This window comes from Cervus elaphus, chromosome 25 (assembly GCF_910594005.1).
Source record: "Cervus elaphus chromosome 25, mCerEla1.1, whole genome shotgun sequence".
In the NCBI taxonomy this organism is placed as follows: Eukaryota; Metazoa; Chordata; class Mammalia; order Artiodactyla; family Cervidae; genus Cervus; species Cervus elaphus.
Window position 1 is genome coordinate 35,065,782 of NC_057839.1, and position 20,439 is coordinate 35,086,220.

Genomic DNA, 20,439 nt, shown 5'->3' on the forward strand with positions numbered 1-20,439 from the left:
TATTCTGTGTACCTTGATTTTCTTTCTTTAGCAACTCCCGTCTTTCTCTTCTAGGTACCATATCAATCATCGCAGTGATTTGACAGCCGTGGGTTTTATAATAGAGTGTTCCCCAGTTTTTTATGTCTGTTCTATGTGTGCGTGTGTGTGTGTGTGTATAGAAGGGAGGGGTGAGGGCAGTGGCACTCAGGTTTCCTCCGTGATATCTTGGTATGCCGTAAGAGAGACCTGTCCTTGGTTTTGTTGTGCCCCAGACAAAGTGTGGAGTATTCCTTTGACAGGGTCAGCCTTTGCAGCCCTGCTTTTCAGCAGATTCATGTAAACCTTGCAACTTTAGGAGAGAGCAGGCAGAAGATGTAGAAGAAGTGTCATTCACTCAGTTTCTGTCTCATACTTGTGTATGCTTCTTAATGCAGTCCTTTTATTTTTATCTTTTTTGGCTGTGCCACATATCTTGTGAGATATTAGCTTCCTAACCAGGGATTGAACCCAGGCCAGGGCAGTGAAAGTGTCACATCCTAACCAGTGGACCACAAGGGCATTCTCTATAGTATAGTCTTGAGATGTCTGCTTCTCCCTTTGCTCATGCCTTTATCTATCTCCCCTAAGTTCCTTTGTACACTTCTGTGAGCCTTACTTCTCCTAGTGCGCTCAGAGATGCTAAGGAGGTAGAAGTACATTTCTTAGGACTGAAACAGCCTCTAGTGGACTACAGACACTCAGCCACATGATATTTTACAACTCTAATGCTGCTGGATTTCTTGGATCAGAATTGTAATAGTCAGACAGTGTTTACTGATCACTGTGGTTTGTCTAGTACTCTACTCACTGCTGAAGATACAGAGATAAATTGTTTCCGCATCCAGGGAGCTAAGAGTCCAGTGGTGGGTAAAGAGAAGGCAACAGTTACACACGTGGAGAGCAGAGGAAACACAGGAGCACCTGAGAGGTGCGCCAGACTGGGGATGTCCCTTGGACACTGGAGTGGGGGCACTCTACAGGGGATGCTGGAGATGGTTTCTCCAGGGTAGGTGACACCAGAGCCAAGTCATGAAGAGGAGGGTGGGTGTTGCCATTCAAATGTGGGGTGAAGGGGTACATGGCGTGTGTTTCAGGTGGCATGAATACACCCTTGAAGAGTTGATCCCTTAAGGAGCAACCACCTTCTAGACTTTGCCTTCTTCATACTTGATCACAGGGCTTTCCCAAAGAAGACGCCTGAAAGAAGAAATAATATTGGGCCACATTTAAGAAACACTTAACAGAAAAGATGGGCATAAAAATGGGGTTTTATGTAAAGCAAAGTCTTACATGAATGCTCTGTTGCCTCAGATAAATGAAATGTTGACATGGAATGCAAAAATCACTGTAAAAAAGAGAACTTCTTATCTGGGAGTAAGTTTATTGTGATAACATGAAGCTTGTTGTAATGATAACAAGGGGTTTATTATCATTTAACCAGAACTATTTATACTGAAGAATTTAGCAAAATTGCACACAGATTATCTAAAGAAATAAAGAGGCATCACCATGAAGCTGCTAATAGGAAGTATTCGGTTGGATAAAAAGAAAATGGCGGTTTCCTAGATTTTGTAGGAGGTCTGTAAGTGATGCAGTGGGGAAGAGAAAAGCTGAAGAATCAGGTGGGGGAAAGAGATTTAAATGTTCACCAAGGTTATGATGAAGTTAGCAAAGAAGGAAATATATATAAAAGTCAGAAGCCTTGAGGACCAGTCAGAGCTTTTTTGATGCTACTCTTGGTGTCTGCTCATCTACTTTTTCTGACATTTCTTCATGGAGAAAATAAAGGAGCAGATTGATGGAGATGAACAAGACACCACTCACCCTAAAAATTCACATGTAGATTCAACCCCTCCCACTTTACTGCACTTTCAGAACATTTCTTCCTACCGTGATCAGGTAAGGAAGAAGACTTGGCAGTTGAAAAGAAAACCACAGCACAAAGAATTTAAAGGACCAAATGACAATTAAATGGAAGAGTTAAAATGAAACACCCAGTCTTTGGACTCCTAATAAAGTGTTCTTTGCTACCACACTACCCTGCATCTCTTTTTTGGGATTTATTTTTTATTGCTAAAATCCCAGTGATTGTTCCTGCCTTGTGAATCATGGCACATTGTAAGGCTCAGCCTGGCGTGGTTAGAATAGAGTGCTCAAGTGGGAGTTAGTCATATTTTGGCTTCATAGCTAACCTATTGTTGAATATTGAAATTGTGATCTTCTTTAATCCTTCTGCATCTCATTTTCTCTTTTTCCTTGATCTGTGTTATGTCTTGAAGCTCAGTGTGAATGGAGTCATCTAGCTACCTTGTTCTCATTACAAGAATACTCTTGGTGCTACCATCCTAGGCCAGCCATATGGTTTGCTCCCAAATACGGGTTGCAGTTTCATAGGTTTTGTGAGTCTCAGGAATTCTGCGACTTTTCTGTGTAATTCTGTGTAATTTTCTGTGTAATTCTGTGTTCAACTTCATTGAGGAACTTAAGACTTCCTGAAGAATTCCTGGTGGTTTAGTTGTTAAGTTCTGTCTGACTCTGCAACCCCATGGACTATGTCCACGTAGGTCCCCATGTAGCCTGTCAGGCTCCTCTGTCCATGGGATTTTTTAGGCAAGAATACTGGAGTGGGTTGCCATTGCCTTCTCCAGGGGATCTTCCCCACCCAGGGACCAACCTGGGTCTCCTACATTTCAGGTGGATTCTTTACCATCTGAGCCACCAAGAAAGCCTGAAGAATTCCCTAGTAGATTGTGGAAATGTTCAGTATAGGTTATGTAAACGGTTGAAGGTTATTGAGCACTTGCTAAGTGCTGGACACTTAGAGTCACCCCTGAGGTATAGCAGATGGATAAGCATGGACACAGGATCCTTGCCCAGCTAGTGTGGACTGGAGTGAGGCTTTCCACTCAGGTCCTTTGACTCTGCTCTGAATCACTGAGCTATACTGCTTACATGGAAATGGTTTCTGAAAGGTGTGTCTTGGTGATGTGCTGTGCTGTGCTTCATCGTTCAGTCATGTCCGTCTCTTTTTGGCCCCGTGGACGGTAGCCCGCCAGGCTCCTCCGTCCGTGGGGATTCTCCAGGCAAGAACACTGGCATGGGTTGCCATGTCCTCCTCCAGGAGATCTTCCAAAGCCAGGGATCTAACCCAGGTCTCCTGCATTGCAGGTGGATTCTTTACTGTCTGAGCCACTAGGGAAGCCCAGGAATACTGGAGTGGGTAGCCTATCCCTTCTCCAGGGGGTCTTCCAACCCAGGAATTGAACTGGGTCTCCTGCATTGCAGGTGGATTCTTTACCAGCTGAGCTACCAGGGAAGCCCCTCTGTCTTGGTTGGGCACAGTTAATTCTGGTAGTTGAAATTCTCCTAAACCAGAGTTGGTTGTTCATTGAAACCCAAGTGACTGCTTTCACACCAGATGTAGATCTTGCTCAAATAATGAGAACAAAGTAAGAAAACGTTCCTTGGAGGCCCACAGATTGTTCACTTTGTTCACATGCAGACCTGGAATTCATTGTGACATGTCTTATTTGATTTATATGAAGTGCAAGGAGTCCTGACAACTATAGAAGTTCGAACATTTATCATTAATTTCGGCTCTTTAATTAAGCATCTGTGACACGTGCAAGCTTTCTTTGAAATCTGGGAATGAAAATAGATCATTAAAAATGAAGCAGAAATGAGGTTTTATTTCTGCAGTTGTAAATTTTCTTACACAGTAAAATCTAGAAACATACAGTTTGTTGTTAAAAGTGTAATGTCTATCCACTCTCTCTGTATATATTTAGCCCTAATTTTGACTAAATTAAAATAATACAGTTTGTCATTTTTTGAAATTCACCCAAGATTCCCAATGGAATTCCCCCTTTTCCCCCATTTGTTCATTCAAAAAACACTGAATATCTTTTGTGCCATACACTGGATTAAGTATACTAAAGCCTCTTAATTACTTGTATGTTGGTGCATTGATGTGTTATCACAAGGAGTAAAATCTTAAGCCCAGTTGTTTGAAGTCCTTTGCTTCTGATCATACTTGGTATGACAGCAGTTTTGAGAGAGAGACATAAGCCAGGTAGTGGTGCATAATCAAGAAGGTAAAACTTGGAGATGGCTAAAGATGATGATGGCATCATGTGTGGGGTGCTTTTAGACCCAAAATGGAAGCAGTAGGAGCATTTTTGCCATTTTAAATAGAGGATCTAAAATGTGACAAATTAGCCTTCAGCCTCAAGGGAAATGGTAATTTAGGCTCCTGGTGCTTGATACTTAGAAAGGAGCTTCATCATAATCAGAAGAAAGTGATCTGAAGATCAGATCATCAGAGTTAATGTTTCAACTGTGCTTCAGAGATGTGCTCCATCAGTTACCTCTGTTCTGCGTGGGGTGGGAGGAGTAGGGAATGGCGGAAAGGGGTTGATGGTTGAAAACCTGATTCCCACCTCAATCCCTCTTTCATGTTTGAAGAAATGATAGTGTAGCTGAAGGAAACTTTGAAAAAAATATGACTATAGACCAGCACACACATTTTACCAGTGAGCAAACTGAGGCCAAGACATATTCCAGGAAAGGCAAATAGCTATATAAGAAAGTGAATATAATCATGGTTTTCTACACTACCTGGGGCATCAGTGAGCCATTTTACAGTCATTTTGCCAGCATGGTGTAAAATCTGACTACTGAGTTACGTACGAATTGCAACATAGCTACACTGGGTGAACTGAAGATGATGAAACATGGGGGTTTGCAGGAGAGGAAAATCTTCATGTGCCTCTGTAAAGAAGTTAATAGGTATTATCTAAAGCTGATTAATTTAGATGTAAATAGCTTGGTCAACATAGTATTTAAAAATACAGAGGTTCAATGGAACAGAATACAGAGCCCAGAAATAAAATCACACACCTTTGGTCAATTAATCTTCGACAAAGGAGGCAAGAATATACAGTAGAGAAAAAAACCGTCTCTTCAATAAGTTGTGGGGAAACTGGACAGCTACATGTAAAAGAATGAAATTAGAACACTACCTAACACCATACACAGAAATAAACTCAAAATGCCTTAAAGACTTAAGTATAAGACATGACAACATAAAACTAGAAGAGAACATAGACAAAACATTCTCTAACATAAATTATGGCAGTATTTTCTTAGAACAGTCTCTCAAGGCAATAGAAATAAAAGCAAAGATAAACAAATGGAACCTAATCAAACTTATAAGCTTTTGCACAGCAAAGGAAACCATAAAATAAAAAGATGATGTACAAGCTGGGAGGAAATATTTGAAAAAAATGCAACTGGCAACGTCTTAATTTCCAAAATATACAAACAGCTCATACAACTCAATAACAAAAAAACAGACAACCCAATGAAAAAATGGGCAGAAGACCTAAACAGATATTTCTCCAAAGAAGACGTACAGATGGCCAATAAGCACATGAAAAGATGCTCAACATTACTAGTTATTAGAGAAATACAAATCAAACTACATTGAGGTACCACCTCATTCCAGTCAGAATGGCCATCATTAAAAAGTTTACAAATGCCAAATGCTGCAGAGGGTGTGGAGAAAAGGGAACCCTCTTACAGTTTTGGTGGGAATGTAAATTGGTACAGCCACTATGGAAAACAGTATGGAGGTTCCTCATAAAACTAAAAGTAGAGTTACCCTGTGAGTTAGCAGTCCCATTCTTGGGCATATATCTGGACAAAATTCTAATTTTAAAATATACAGGCACGCCTATGTTCATAGCAGCACTACTTACAGTAGCCAAGAAATAGAAACCTACATGTCCATTGATGAATGAATAAAGAAGATGTAGTGTGTGTGTATATATATATATATACACTGGAGTATTACTCAGCCATAAAAAAGAATAAAATGATGCCATCTGTAACTACATGGGTGAGTTTCAAGATCATATTGAGTGAAGTAAGTCCGACAGGGAAAGAAAAATACCTATGATATCACTTACATGTGGTATCTAAGATATGACACAACGAACTTATCTATGAAACAGAAGCAGTCTCACAGACGTAGAGAACAGAATTCCTGTAAGGAATTCTCTGGCAATCTGGTGGCTAGAACTCAGCATTTTCACTGCTTAGGGCTCAGGTTTGATCCCTTTTTGGAAAACTAAAGTCCCACAAGTCATGTTGCTCAGCCACCAAAAAAAAAAAAACAGAAACATACTTGTGAAAGCGAGTGAGCAGAGGGTTGAATTGGGAACTTGGGACTAGTAGATGCAAGCTATTGTATATAGGGTGGATAAACAAGAAGGTCCTATCATATAGCACGGAAAACTATATTTAATACCCTGTAGTAAGCCATAGTAGATAGTAAAGTAAAATTTGTTACAAAACAAAAAATTTTTAAATGCAGAGGTAAGAAGAGAATGAATGTATAGATGAATATAGAAAAATGCTAAATAAAGTTGAAATTGATTTCCTGTTCAGAGCACATCTAAGGATACAGAGGGGCATCCAGAGCTGCTGTTTTCTGTGAATATATTACTTTTTCAACAAACAAAAATAAAACTTGAAAGAATGTATAATATGCATTTGCATCCTCTGTATGCCCCTTACCCTTGGTTTAAAAAAAAAAAAAAAAAAAAACTCATTTGTCAAGGAGACCCTTCCTTGGAAGATCTAAGGGCGGAGGCTTGAGAGATCAAATCTGTGGCTGGATGTTTCCCAACTAAACCAGTTATGTTTTAGCTACTCATTTGGCTACTCATTTATATATCTCCCTAAATTACTGTAGGAACACAAGCTGCTTCCACAAAGGTGAAAGCATGATGGCACAAGTTTTGAAATAGCCTGTACTTAGGAGACAGTTTCTCTGTTAATTCCTTTTGTCCTATCTTATACCAATTCTAAGTAAGAATCAGCCCCTAACTGCTCTTTTTGATGTTTTTTAAAACAGGGAAATGCACATAAAATCATGGAGAAATGTACATTACCTCTAACAGGAAAGCAGTGTGTCAACCGCATCATTACTGAAAAGGTAAAGTGCCTTTCTCTTTTATTTCCTCTAGTGCCTGCTACCGTTTTTAAAAAATGTATAAGCATTTCAGAACTTTTTGTTACTTTCTAAAAGTGTATTGCATTGGTAGTCATAGGATTAATTTAATCTGTGGGTAGACTGAATAGGAAGATTCATCAATTTAATGTTTCTGGATGCAGAATTCTTAAGTGAACTTCTCTGGAAATATACATATACACACAAAATTGAACTCCTGCCCTTGGTAACTTTGACAGTGTGATACAATCAAAGAAAAGTTATATTGAGCCTTATACTTGGACTAATACAATAGATGATCTATACAAAGTTAAGAATATATTTATCATTCCTTTCTTCTTTGATTTCCTAAATTGCAAGTACACATTGTTGGATCTCATTTCAGGAAACTCAGTAAAAATTAGGTTTTAACCATTTAGGTGCAAATTGCAGTATGGCTCCACAGTGAACCAAAAAATCTGTTCTTTGGTTCTTGCATAAAGTGGACTTCAGAACACACCTGCGTTTTAGAGGGCCTCTAGATACTATCTTCTTTGATAGAAAATGGTTACTGGTAAATTGAAACTGAGAGAACAGCATCACTGCCGGTGCTGTAGTTCCTTTCCGACCCAGATTTGAACCTGAGATGCTGAAATGACATTGTTCTCGTAAGTGAGCCGGGAGGGTGTCATTTTCATTGTTTTGATTCAGTATTTTGATGAACCACAGAACAGAATTCTCTAGATCAAGAGTTGGTTTTTTCGTAATGGTGCTGTTCCTTTTGGCATCAAACAGGTTTAAACCCTCATTCAGTTGTGGTATGAAGCACCCTAAAGCAGCCTTTTGAAGTAGAAGGCTTAGAATACGTTTCAGAAAACCACATTTTCAGGAGAGTTTTGTCCTAAAATAGTGCCTGCCCCTAGGGCAGTTTATATCCATAAAGATGACATGTAGAGAAGAACAAGCGGATAAAAGAGCACAAATTTAACCTCACCATTTATTCCAAGTCTTACCATTTCTTAAACTCCTCCACAATCATGGACAGGACTTGTTGAAAAGAATCCATTACTTTGAAATCAAAGACAAAACAGTCCTTGATCCTGTTTTCTTTAGTAAAGTAATGTGGTACGGCTTCTCAGGATAATCCCAGCTACATTTTAACCCCCAGTCTTCCTCTTCTCCCAGGTAAGCCCTCTCGCTGCATCCCCCTCTCATGTGCGCCCTCACCTGGTTCTTACCAGTTTAGTGCTTTCATGTGGAACAGCTCCCATTCTCCTCTGCCTCCCCAAATCCTACCCATCTTTTAGTATAATTTCCAGCTCATCATAAAGAGGTTTCAGATAATTTAGCACTCACAATTTCATCCTCAGAGTGGCCCACCATTCATTTTGGCACTTAGCATCTAATATAGGGGCCCCCAGCCCCCGGGTACCCGTCTTAAACCCAGCTGGCACAGCTGGAGGTGGGCATTAAGATGAGCAACCAAAGCTTCATCTGTTTCTTCCCATCGCTCCCTATCTTTCCACGTTACCACCTGAATCATCCCACCCGCTACCCCCTGTCTGTGGAAAAATTGTCTTCCACTAAACCAGTCCTGGTGCCAAAAAAGCTTGGGAACCACTGATTACATGCCTGCATTTTCTCATGACATTACTTACATGTTGTTTAAATTTGCTGCCATTTAAAAAAGCTTTCTACCCTTTCTCTCCATCTGCATTATTGTTTTATACATTCTTTCATTTCATAAGTATTTTTGAGCTCCTTCTCTGAGGCAGACTATTGCCAACAGTGGGCTCAGAAAGGAGGACAGTCTGCCCCCAGGAGCACGTTCAGGTGGAGCCGACATCAAGCTTCCAGAGGAGCCAGCACTTAGAGCAATGCACGCAGTACAGTCCACGGGAGAGGTGCGGCAGGTCAGATGCTGAGCTGGGGACACAGAGGAAAGCTGCTTGGCAGGCTCAGGAGAGTCTCAGGAAAGCTCAGTGGTATCAGATAGAAGCGTTTCTCTCTTTCCCTCTCTCTCTCTTTTTTTTGGCCACACTGCGCAGCTTGTAGGATCTTAGTTCCCCAACACGGTGTTTGAACCCAGGCCCTAGTAGTCTCAGTGGTAAAGAATCCTCCTGCCAACACAGGAGACATGGGTTTGATTCTTGGGTCGGGAAGATCCCCTGGAGAAGAAAGTGGAAACCCACTCCAGTATCTCTGCCTGGGAAATCCCATGGACAGAGAAGCCTAGCAGGCTGTATAGTCCATGAGGTCGCAAATAGTCGGACAGGACTGAGGGTCTCAGTGACAACAAAAAACAACTCTCGGCAGTGACAGTTAAGAGTCTTAGCCACTGGACCACCAGGAATTCCCATCAAATATAAGCTTTTAACTGCAAGGCATTTCACAGTCTGAATCTTTTCTCCTCCAGTCTGTTGCTCTCTTTTTGCCTTAACATTCTCCCCACTTCTACCGTCGTAAATGCTGTGAACTATGCGGCATCACTTGCACCTTCCCCCCCAACACACACCATGTTCTTCTGGGACTTTGCACATCCTGTCTCTCTCCCTGGCATGCTCTTGCCACCCTAGCCATCTGACTGACTCCTGCTCATCTTTTATGTCTCAGCTATTGATTCTTCTGGCAAACCTTCCCTATCTCTCCCCAAGTCTTGTCGTTGCTTCCCTGAGTCTTAGGACTCCACCCTAACTTAGCACTGTATTGAAATAACCTCTGAGCTCTGCCTGTCTCGCTCATTACTATTTATCCAACACTGAGCATAATGCTTGACCTGTACACAGTGAATGCCTGTTGAATAAATACCATACCTTCCTTGATGAGAAAATTAATAGATTGAGTGATGAGTCTTGAAAAATAAATACGAGTTTTTATAAGTGAAAATAAGACCAAAGAGGCCCTTCTAGGCAAAAGGAAGAAAATAAGCAGAGTCACAGAGGTATCAAAACACAGCTTACTCCAGGACTTTAATGTGGGACAGTGTGGAGCATAGGACAGCATGGAGTGAGGGTGTAGACAGGGATTTTGAAGGCTGAAGGTGAAAAGCCAGTGAGGGGCCAAATTATGAAGGAATGTGAATGTCTTGTTAGTAAATTTGAGTTTTATTTGGAAGGCAGTTGGGAGTCCTTCATGATTTTTAATGGACTTTGCCCGTGTGGCTCAGTTGATAAAGAATTCGCCTGCAATGTGGGAGACCTGGGTTCCATCCCTGGGTTGGAAAGATCCCCTGGAGAAAGGAGAGGCTACCCACTCTAGTGTTCTGGCCTGGAGAATTCCATGGACTGTATAGTCCATGGGGTCACAAAGAGTTGTACACAATTGAGTGAATTTCACTTTCACTTTCTTGATGTTTAATAGTTGGGAGCACCATTGATTAGATTTGCATTTTGTAAAGAGCCATGTGGTTTTTACGTAGAGTAGGGGGAGAAGCCAGGAGAACCTCCTTCAGGTATCTTGGTCAAAAATATCAAGGTCCTAAACCACAAGACCCAAAGAGAGATTTCATAAAGATTTAGGAGATGGACTCAGCCTAACTTGGTGATGAATGGGGCATAGTCGCAAAGGCAGAGGTGATTCCTGAGTTTTCTGGCTAGAGGCATGGTTTACCTCTTTTATCTTTAATGAAGGCCGGCTCTGCAGGAAGAGTAAGGGAGGAGCCAGGGGAGGCAGCGACAAAATAGGTTTTGTTTGAGCATACTCAACTTGATATTCCTGAGTAAGTGACATCCAAAGTATCCAGTCTGAGATTTCTGATAAACAAGTGGAGATGGGTATCTGGAGCTCAGAGAAGTGTGAAGGAGCTCACACATTGGAAGGAATGTGTGAACTCATTAGCAGCCGGGGGTGACTGGAACCTAACCTGTCCGGGGCGTTGTATAGGTAAAGGGAGCTAGGTGTGGCACTTTGGGTGCCTCAGCGAACGGAGTAGGTAGCATATTCCCCTGTGCTCCATACATAGAAGATGCTTAATAAACGCTGCCGTGCTATGAAGTTTAATGACTGTGAACACTCTGCCAGAGCAGATGTGGGACTAGAATTCCATTTTCAGCTCTTAAGGAAAGTTCCATTAGTTGCCTGCCATTTGAAAGAGGCTTCAGAGATATTACGACTCTGCTTTCTTGGTTTTGTGTTGCTAGAATGATGGGATGATAGATGCCTTCCTCAACAGCACTTGGGCTGTGACTAATTGCTTTATCCATAATGCAGCCTGTTATGGTGGTGAAAAAAATAATAAAATTATTCATCTGTAAAACAAAGTAATTGAAATATTATTCTTGGTAGTTGAACAGTTGATTGTAGCTTTTAGATTTTAGTGTCTGTCTTTTATCAAGTTTTTGTTTACACTTTATACGACTAAGTGGGGAATCTCCCTCAATATTTCAAAAGTAGATTTCTCATTTTTTAAAATTCATAATACTTAGTTTTCTAATATATGAACCCAAGAGCTAATTAGGGATTGATAAATATGTTAATGAAAGGTTTTTAAAAGCAATGTCATTTGCCACAGGGTTTATCTTCTTGATCACCGAAGCCTTATATTCATAATACCACAGTTATACACAATAAGGCTCTTTTTCTCTTATTTGTTCCATTTTAATAAATTTGTGGTTGTTCATAATACAAGGGAAAGAATATAGTATGAATGATGCTCCAGACACATTTTCTGCAAAGAAAAAGTTGCCAATTAAAAAAAAAAATTGTAATTGTCATTTTGAATAACCTACTGCATCATACAGACGTTCCTCACTGATGATTTTTTTCCCCTCAAAACATATTTCAGCTGAAAAAAGTGTCTTTAGGAACATTAAAATGTGGAAACAAAAAAGTTTGTTGAAATATATCATCCCAAATTTAAATCATCTTTTCCAGTAAAGCCAATCAGGTGTCTATGAATTCATCAAACAAAGCAAATATCACTAGTTCCCTTAATGTTTTGCTCCTGTGGAGAAATATCAATTATCTGGAGACAGATAAGCATTTGGGGCTTTAATTTGTGTTCACACACATATGCACATGTGGGAGAAAGAATATGCCTCTGTGGTGTCCTTGCTATGTCTCAGGCATGAGGCCAGCTGCTCAGAGTAGGTTTGTTATTATATTTGTCCTGTATAACAATCTTGGGAAGTAGGTTTGTTTGACATACATCTACAGATGTGAAGACAGGTTCAGCAAAGATTGCATAGCTATTGTCAGCTGAGCTGGAATTCCAGTTCATCTTGAAAGCCAGGATTCTTTCCACTACATATTGTTGTGTCTTCTTTTTTATTATTTTAAAATTTTCTATTTTATATTGGAATACACATTGCTGTGTCTTTTTAATAGCCTCCAGGAGTGTGTTTAAAAATGTCAATTTAGGGGTGGACTGCCAAGGTAGATGAAAATAAAGATTCTAAGGCTGAAAATAATAGTTGAATTTAAGGTAATTCCAGAGAAGAGGAAAGATCTGGGAAGCATAAAATTTAAGTCTGAGGAAGACTGACCTTGAAAACTAGAAGAGGGAACGGTTCCTGTGCATGGGAGGACAACTTACTGTAGAGTCCATGAGTGAATGTTTAGGGAAGCACTTTTGCTCCTTGCAGTTAGAGCTTCCCATTGGTAGGTAATCTGCCTTAGAAAGTGAGCCTTCTACCACTCAGTTCAGTTCAGTCGCTCAGTCGTGTCCAACTCTTTGCGACCCCATGAACCATATAGCACGCCAGGCCTCCCTGTCCATCACCAACTCCCGGAGTCCACCCAAACCCATGTCCATTGAGTCGGTAATGCCATCCAACCATCTCATCCTCTGTTGTCCCCTTCTCCTCCTGCTCTCAATCTTTCCCAGCATCAGGGTCTTTTCAAATGAGTCAGCTCTTCTCATCAGGTGGCCAAAGTATTGGAGTTTCAAATCCAACCTCAGTCCCTCCAGTGAACACCCAGGACTGATCTCCTTTAGGATGGACTGGTTGGATCTCCTTGCAGTTCAAGGGACACTCAAGAGTCTTCTCCAACCTTCTACCACTGGAAGTTTCTAAACAAAGCCCCAGAGACCATCTCAGAAGGATGCTTTGAAGAATTCTTGTGTGGAAGATTTTATTGCGTGACTTTGTGGGTCCCTTCTACTCAATTTGTCACTTACCGAGAGTGACCACACGTGTTCTGTATCAGACACAGCTGGTTGAATGTACCTGCTTGGGTCAAGCTATACCAATTGGCACCACCGTCACCTAGTATAACCAATCAGAATGTTGAAATGCAGTGTTTAGGGTGAGGTGAGCCTTCTCATGCTTGTCCTAAACGTAAGCATCTTCATTTGATGTCCACACCAGAGGGAGAGTCTCATGCTATGCTTTCAGACCTGTGTGTTTTCGCAGGACTTAAGGGAAAGCTTTGATATTTACCTGGGGGAGGGGGTTGTCTTTCAGGGCGAACTGTCACTTTACAATTAACTCCTAGCTGGGGCTCCCCTGGCGGTCCAGTAGTTAAGACCTAACCTTTCAGTGCAGGGGGTTGGGGTTCAGTCCCTGGTCAGGGAGTTAAAGTCCCACATGCCTCAGGGCCACAAAACAAGCATATACAAGCAACATTGAAACAAATTCAATAAAGGCTTTTAGAAATAGTCCACATGGAAAAATTTAAAAAAAAAACAAAAACCAATTAACTCCTAGCTACTTCAGAGCACCTGCTTTTGTTTCCGGTAATTTACTGAGAAGCATCAGTCAACTTTCCCCCATCATCCCTTTGCTTTCACCTTCTAAATCTCTCCTCCCTCCCTGTTTTTCTTTCTCCTTTTTTTTCAGATCATTGTTAATCACCAAATTAAATTTTGACCAAAAGTGTTAGATCTAACAAAAGGAAAGTAGGTTAAAAAAAAAAAAACTGGTTATAATAGTGGCAAATGCCATCAATAGTCAACATTCATTTATTTTCTGGCATCAACAGAGCTCCCCAACTAATTGCCAATTAAAGAGTTGGCGTTTATTCTCACCAAAATATAGTAGTTACAGTTGACATATTTTCATTGCTAATTTTCAGTCTTTTACCCTGGGTCTTTGCTGTCCTCAAAAAACTTGTGAGGTTATTTCTGTTTTGTGCTATAAAATAATTACAGTGATAGGAATAGTCATTGTCATTTTCTTGATTTTGACAGGCTGTGTTTGATGTGGACAGCAAGAAGGGTCTGACTCTTATTGAACTCTGGGAAGGCCTGACAGTGGATGACATAAAAAAGAGCACTGGGTGTGATTTCACAGTAAGTGTTTCTATGAACAAATCCAGCCACTTGTCCTGTACCCCGAGCTTGATTAATGGGTATTTATGGGACATGAACCATTAATTTGTGATCATTTTTGGAGTTGACCTTTGCAGGAACAGGAGTGGAAGGACGGGTGCCTCCAGTGAGAGCAGGTGGGAGCAGGAACAGGCTCTGACTCAGGGGACGGGGTTGGCTCAGGGATCAGAAGCAGGAGGGGGAGGGCCCACCAGGAGCTGCTGCAAACAGCAGGTTGAGCCTGAGCTCTAAGCTATTTGTTGTGACATTCCTTGCAGTCCTCTGTTCTGGGTTATGTATTGGGCACAGCCAAACTTAATTAACTGAAAAATGTGAGCCACACACAGACAGATGATACTTCCATATTTTGAAATGTATCTCTGGAATTTGATTTTCTCTCTGATTAACTTCTTTGCCTGATCATTCCATCTTTGGGCGATCCTTGAATGTTGAGCTTTTAACACCACTGGATTGATAATCACAAAATAGATGATTCCTGTATTTGAAGAAAAACTGCGTGCTTTAAAATTCTGACTTACAAAGCATATAAGAACATCAGGAGTATCCACTAAAATCTCCAAATCCCTTTTTTAAACAAAGAGAATAAAGTTCACAAGGTCACTCAGTTGTGTCTGGTTCTTTGTGACCCCATGGAATGTAGCCCTCCAGGCTCTTATATCCATGGAATTCTCCAGGCAAGAATACTGAAGTCGGTAGCCATTCCCTTCTCCAGGGGATCTTCCCAAGCCAGGGATAGAACCTGGGAACCTGTGTCTCCTGCATTGGCCAGCGGATTCTTTACTACTGAGACGAGCTCGGGCCTGGTAATATAAATAATTGCCTTTTAATATAAGAGCTTATTTATGAATCACCAATCACCAAACTAATGGGATTGAGAAGAGAGTTCAGTCCATTTGGAGTTAATTGAAAGTAAAGGTGAAATGTGTCTGAAAAATGAAGAAACAGACTTTGCTTCTCACATAATTTTTAAGAACAGCTCTACATGTTAAAATGAAATATATTTATAATGAGAAGAAATATTGCAGCTACCCATCCTGGAGAAAGTAATTTAACCAACTGTTAGTCGCTCAGTCGTGTCTGACTCTTTGCAACCCTGTGGGCTGTAGCCCATCAGGCTTCTTTGTCCGCAGAATTTTCCAGGCAAGAATACTGAAGTGGGTTGCCTTTTCCTTCTCCAGGGGTCTTCCTGACCTAATGAGGATCAACCTGACCCACTTTGCAGCCAGATTCTTTACCATCTGAGCAACCAAGGAACTTACTTGATAAATCATGCATGTATTTCATACATTTCTTCCTGAGGTACTACATGATTGGATAGTACCTATTAGTACTTAACAAACATCTGTAAACACAGTTGTGCTGCATAATTCACAATCCACATATAACTGTTTCTGGTACTGTGTAAAGGTCTTTGTCTATTAACCTTCTTTGAATTTCCTTTCAGAAAAAAGAAGTCTTCCAACAATTCTTTACATGAAAAGCGCATCTGTAATTAACTTTTTCAGTGACCTCAGTGGGTAACAAATGGGATTTGTTTATAGTTTAACTATTTAGAATTCCTTACTCCAGTGATGAAAGCAAACAGTTCTTCTGCCTTAATTAGCTATTCTTTATAGTTTTCCCCCTCTGTGGATAAGTTAACCTCTTCTTCAGCAGATGACATTTTTGAGACATTCTGTAGAACATTCAAGTCTCTGCTACGGAAGGGAATTGTAAAAGAATATCCTCGTTATCAGTTTTTTTTTTAAGTCATATAGGTAAATCAAGAATGAAAAAGATGGATTTTTACTGTTTTTGTTTTGTTTGATACATTGAAAAATATCTCTATGGCCCCTCTCTTATCGCAGTAGCAATCCTCTTCCTCTTTTGGCATTGAAGTATAACTTTGTTTTCTCCAAATGAGGCTGTTGAAATGAAATGTTAATTTTTATGTCAGCATTGCTCTGAAAATGAAAAGGTCTAGTAGTGTCAGCTAGACCATCTCAACAGAAGAACTAGATTTTGAGGATCTAATGATCAGTGGCATCTCTTTAGACTCTAACAGATGAATCCACATGTATCAAATTCTCTGTAAGACTAGAGACTGAAGTGGTCTTATTCGCAAGCTCTGTTTCATAGCTGGGTTATCAGCAAGCTACTTTTAATAATAAAGTACATTGGGAGAGCATCTCTTTATTTGATAATTCAAAAGATAGCTCATTATTATTACTGCCATAGATAGCATTTTATTCTATGTGACTGCATACAACTTACTCAAGATCTTTGTTTGACAAAAGGCCACTCAGCCTTCACTGTATACTGAGAAGTGAACATTTTAGAAAGAAGTAGTTAGCCCAAAGAAAGGTAAAGACCTTGGTCAAAGTAACTATGAAAATGTGTTGGTAAAAATCTGGGCAAAGAATATGGGCAAGGGACTGCGCAAAGGATATAGAATGTGGATGTGAGCTGATGGAGAAAATCCTGAGAATTTCAAAGAAAAAGACAAATATGACAACATCAGATAACAGGACATGACAAAATTGAGGTTTCAGGGTATTAAAAATAATGGTAGTGAAATATTTGAACATTTAAAAAAAATAGAATGACTAAGACTTTCCTGTATGTCACAGTGCAATTAGCAAAAACAGCAAATGTGAAGGGAAAATGTGTCCTTTAGGTATCACTTGAAATAGCTTCTTAAAAAATTCATAGTAACCATAATGTGAGTAGAAAGGAATTTTCTTTTCAATTAGTAGGAAAGTCTCTGTCATGTTATGTCTGAAACTCCAGAGAAAGCTGTAGACGTTTTGTAAAAGAAATGCAAATATTGACTATATTTCAGGAAACTTCCACGCTTCTAAAATAAGATTCTGGTCAGCAGTAGTTGACAGCAAAAGAAGCCAACCCATAATGGACAGAGGTCTTGTTCCATATGATCGCTCTCCTTCAAAAATGCAATTGTTATTAAGAAAGGGACTTTCCTCTGTATTTCTTGGAGATTGAGTTCCAAATCTATTGAGAGAGATAAACGAGCTGGACAAGCAGAGGTTAAAACATTATCTTATGAAGCCTAGGATGAAGAATGTGGCTTAGATGTACAGCCACATAAGCTTTCCCAATTACAAACCCCTGAAGTGAGAGGGACCTCCACTCGCAGTTATAGGCAGCTTTGAAAAATCAGGCCCTCCACACAGGGGAGAGTCTTTTCTACTGAACTTCTTTCCACGTGGCTGAGAGCCACACAGCACGTGCTCCCTACAGAAGGCTGAGGAAGAAGGGTCAGACTGAGTTCCACACACCCCCAGTTCCTCTGCCCAAATCATTCTTAGGGGACACACTTGAGGCCAGAGTATTACACTGATAAGTGTCCTTCCCCACGAGCAGTGGGGAATAAATGCTTCACACCAGCACTGTTGGTTGGTAAAGCCATACACATGTTCACCCCCTACAAATGCTTGACTGCGATGCTGTGCAAGAATGCTTTTCTATTTTTTTTTTTTATAATTTTAGCTCCAAACATTTTTATGACTAAGGAGTTCTCCGGTTTATTTTTTTCTAGGGCACTCACATTTTGAAAAAAATCTCTCAAATATTCAGAAATAATTCATTTTCAAAGAGCCAAAGTGATATTGCACAGTTCTCATATTAAAGCTGTGACAAGCTAATGAACACGTTAAATTTCTTTACTTCTGGCTATACTTACATCACTCAGAGTGTTACTGCCAGCTACTTCATGGGCCAAATAGAAAGAAAAAGGAGATGAGTTCCCTGGTGGCCTAGTGGTTAGGATTCTGCTGCAGCCCAGGTTCAGTCCCTGGTTGGGGGAACTGAGATCATGCAAGCTGCATGGTGCAGAAAAAAAAAAAAAAAGGAAGGTGGCATCATACCACTTGAATTCCATTATATTCCAAAGTATCTTTTTTAATAAGTAGTTGGTTCAATTGGATATTCATTTCTTTCTTTTCTGATTCATGCTTGAGTTACATAAAATAGGTTTTTCTTTACCACATACATCTGTGGGCCTTTTTGAACTAGAATATTTCTGTTTTATTTTTTAAGTTTTTTGTTTTTTTAATTTAAAAACTTAAATTGAATTTATAGTTGAACATCATGTAGTAGAATAAACTTCCAGAGGTTATTAGTTGTCCATGGTTATTTATTAAACACCCAGTGTATTAATATTAATGTTATAATATATTAAGCTATGAAATATGAATAAAACAGCACAAATTAGTGTAGTTCCTACTCCCAAGGGCCTTGGTCTTTTCTGTAGGTAGGAATACACTTAAACCACCAGTGGCAACAAATCAAATAAGAATCCTACCTGTTTATATATTTGCAGGGGAATCTGAAAAAAGCCAGCTGCAGGCATTCTTTGCCAAGTTGAATAAATTTGTATTCTCAATGTCTATTATGAACTGGTATTACACCAGAATTAAACAGTATATTCTTTGGATTTCAGTGGACTGGGAAGAAAACTTGTTAGCTTATCCTCTGCTCATAAATCATACAGTCCTATGCTTAGCCTGTAGATCAGTTTGGCAGGATAATCTGCTTCAGCTTACCTGGGTTCACCGTGTTGATGAGACTGTGAGAGAACAAATGAAAAATGGTGGATTCGTAGCTGTTTTTTCTTTACAAAAATAGGCCAAGTCAGTGTACCTAAAGGTTCATCTTCTTTTCTGTTAAAAGTCAAGTTCCACGCTGAGGCTATAAAGGTTACTAAGAGCTCGAAATAGGGCCAGCATGACAAGGAGAAGATCAGATGTTTAGTTTGAAAACATCAAGGTGTCCAGTTTCCTTTTAAAGGCAATGCTATAAAACACGTATTAGAAAATAAGAAGAGTTTTATCTCATTAAATTATTTCCATAGATGCTCTGTTGTTTAAGAAAAGAAAGTCAATTGTTTATGAGACACACTCTCTAAATACTCAGAGCCCAGATATCTTTATTCTTTTTGGTAGAATTGAAGATCTGTGACTTTTGTATATAAACATCTTTTATTTTGTCTATTATTATATATCTGTTCTTGGAGCTGGCAAGTCTGAGTGAGCTCTCATTTATCCTAAGATATGTACCAAGCCATTCTGATCTTTTTTATTCTGGTCATGGCATTTTTAGGTAGAAAAATGGAAGAGAGGACATTAACTTTTGACATTGTGAAGACTTAATAAGAAAATTTACAAATGAATAGCAATATTTAACCTCATCATAGCCAAATAATCGTCTTCTGTTTTTACTACTGACTTATCCTCTATTAGGAGACCTTTCTTCTAGTTCTTTGAGGCTTATATTGGTCCACTCATTCATTCATTCATTTAACAAAATTTTAAGTGTTTATTCTGAAAGATAAGTTAGATCCCCTCCAATTGTCACATCCTTGAAGGGCTCAAAAATCACCTAAATTTTAGTATTCCTTACTGTGCTTTCCATGGAGCCTGTTAACTAAGACTTAATGGATATTTGCCAGATTAAATTTACCTGCTATTACACCTTGAAAGATCCATCAAAATTAAGCCAGACTACTTACCACCAGGGTTTCCCTGGTAGCTCGGATGGTAAAGAATCTGCCTACAATGCGGGAGACCCAAGTTTGATCCCTGGGTTGGGAAGCTCCCTGGAGAAAGGCATGGCAGCCCACTCCGGTTTTCTTGCCTGGAGAATTCCATGGACAGAGGAGCCTGATGGGCTATAGTCCATTAGGTCGCAAAGAGTTGGACATGACTGAGCAACTAACACACACACACTGACATTTAGATTTCCTCTTCTACCAGCTTTAGCATTAAATATAGATCTGCCCTCATATTTCTTTTCTTCAAGGCTCCTTGGAATTCATTTGCTATTTGGTATGTTGAACATAATCATAGTTAATGTTTAATATTTTTAATGCTGTTGCTTCCTTTTTATAATAACCTGGTATCTTTTTACTGCCTTTTTATCATTTCCACTTTGATTATGAAATTTCTGATAAAAGTGTGTTATCCAAAGACTACATTATCTCTTAACAAAATTGTGAATTGACTGGACCTACTTTAAGGATTTTGAAACTCGTGGCTTGCTCCATGGCTCTGTTCTGAGTGAAGTTTCATCAGTCCCAGAGCTCAGGGGGCTGTTCGGGAGAGTTTGGTTATCTGGGCCCTTGTTCATCTCCTGCTGCTCCTCCTCCACCTCCTCC

General features: G+C 39.8%; 1 protein-coding gene across 1 annotated transcript in view; it reads left to right on the top strand.

The window, feature by feature from the left end:
* Positions 1–20,439, top strand: part of OXCT1 (3-oxoacid CoA-transferase 1) — a 159,373-nt gene that overhangs the window by 136,813 nt on the left and 2,121 nt on the right. Inside the window, exons 15-16 of the mRNA XM_043887930.1 lie at positions 6,941–7,021; positions 14,145–14,246. Coding sequence (XP_043743865.1) covers positions 6,941–7,021; positions 14,145–14,246 — 183 coding nt within the window. The remainder of the gene's footprint in view (positions 1–6,940; positions 7,022–14,144; positions 14,247–20,439) is intronic.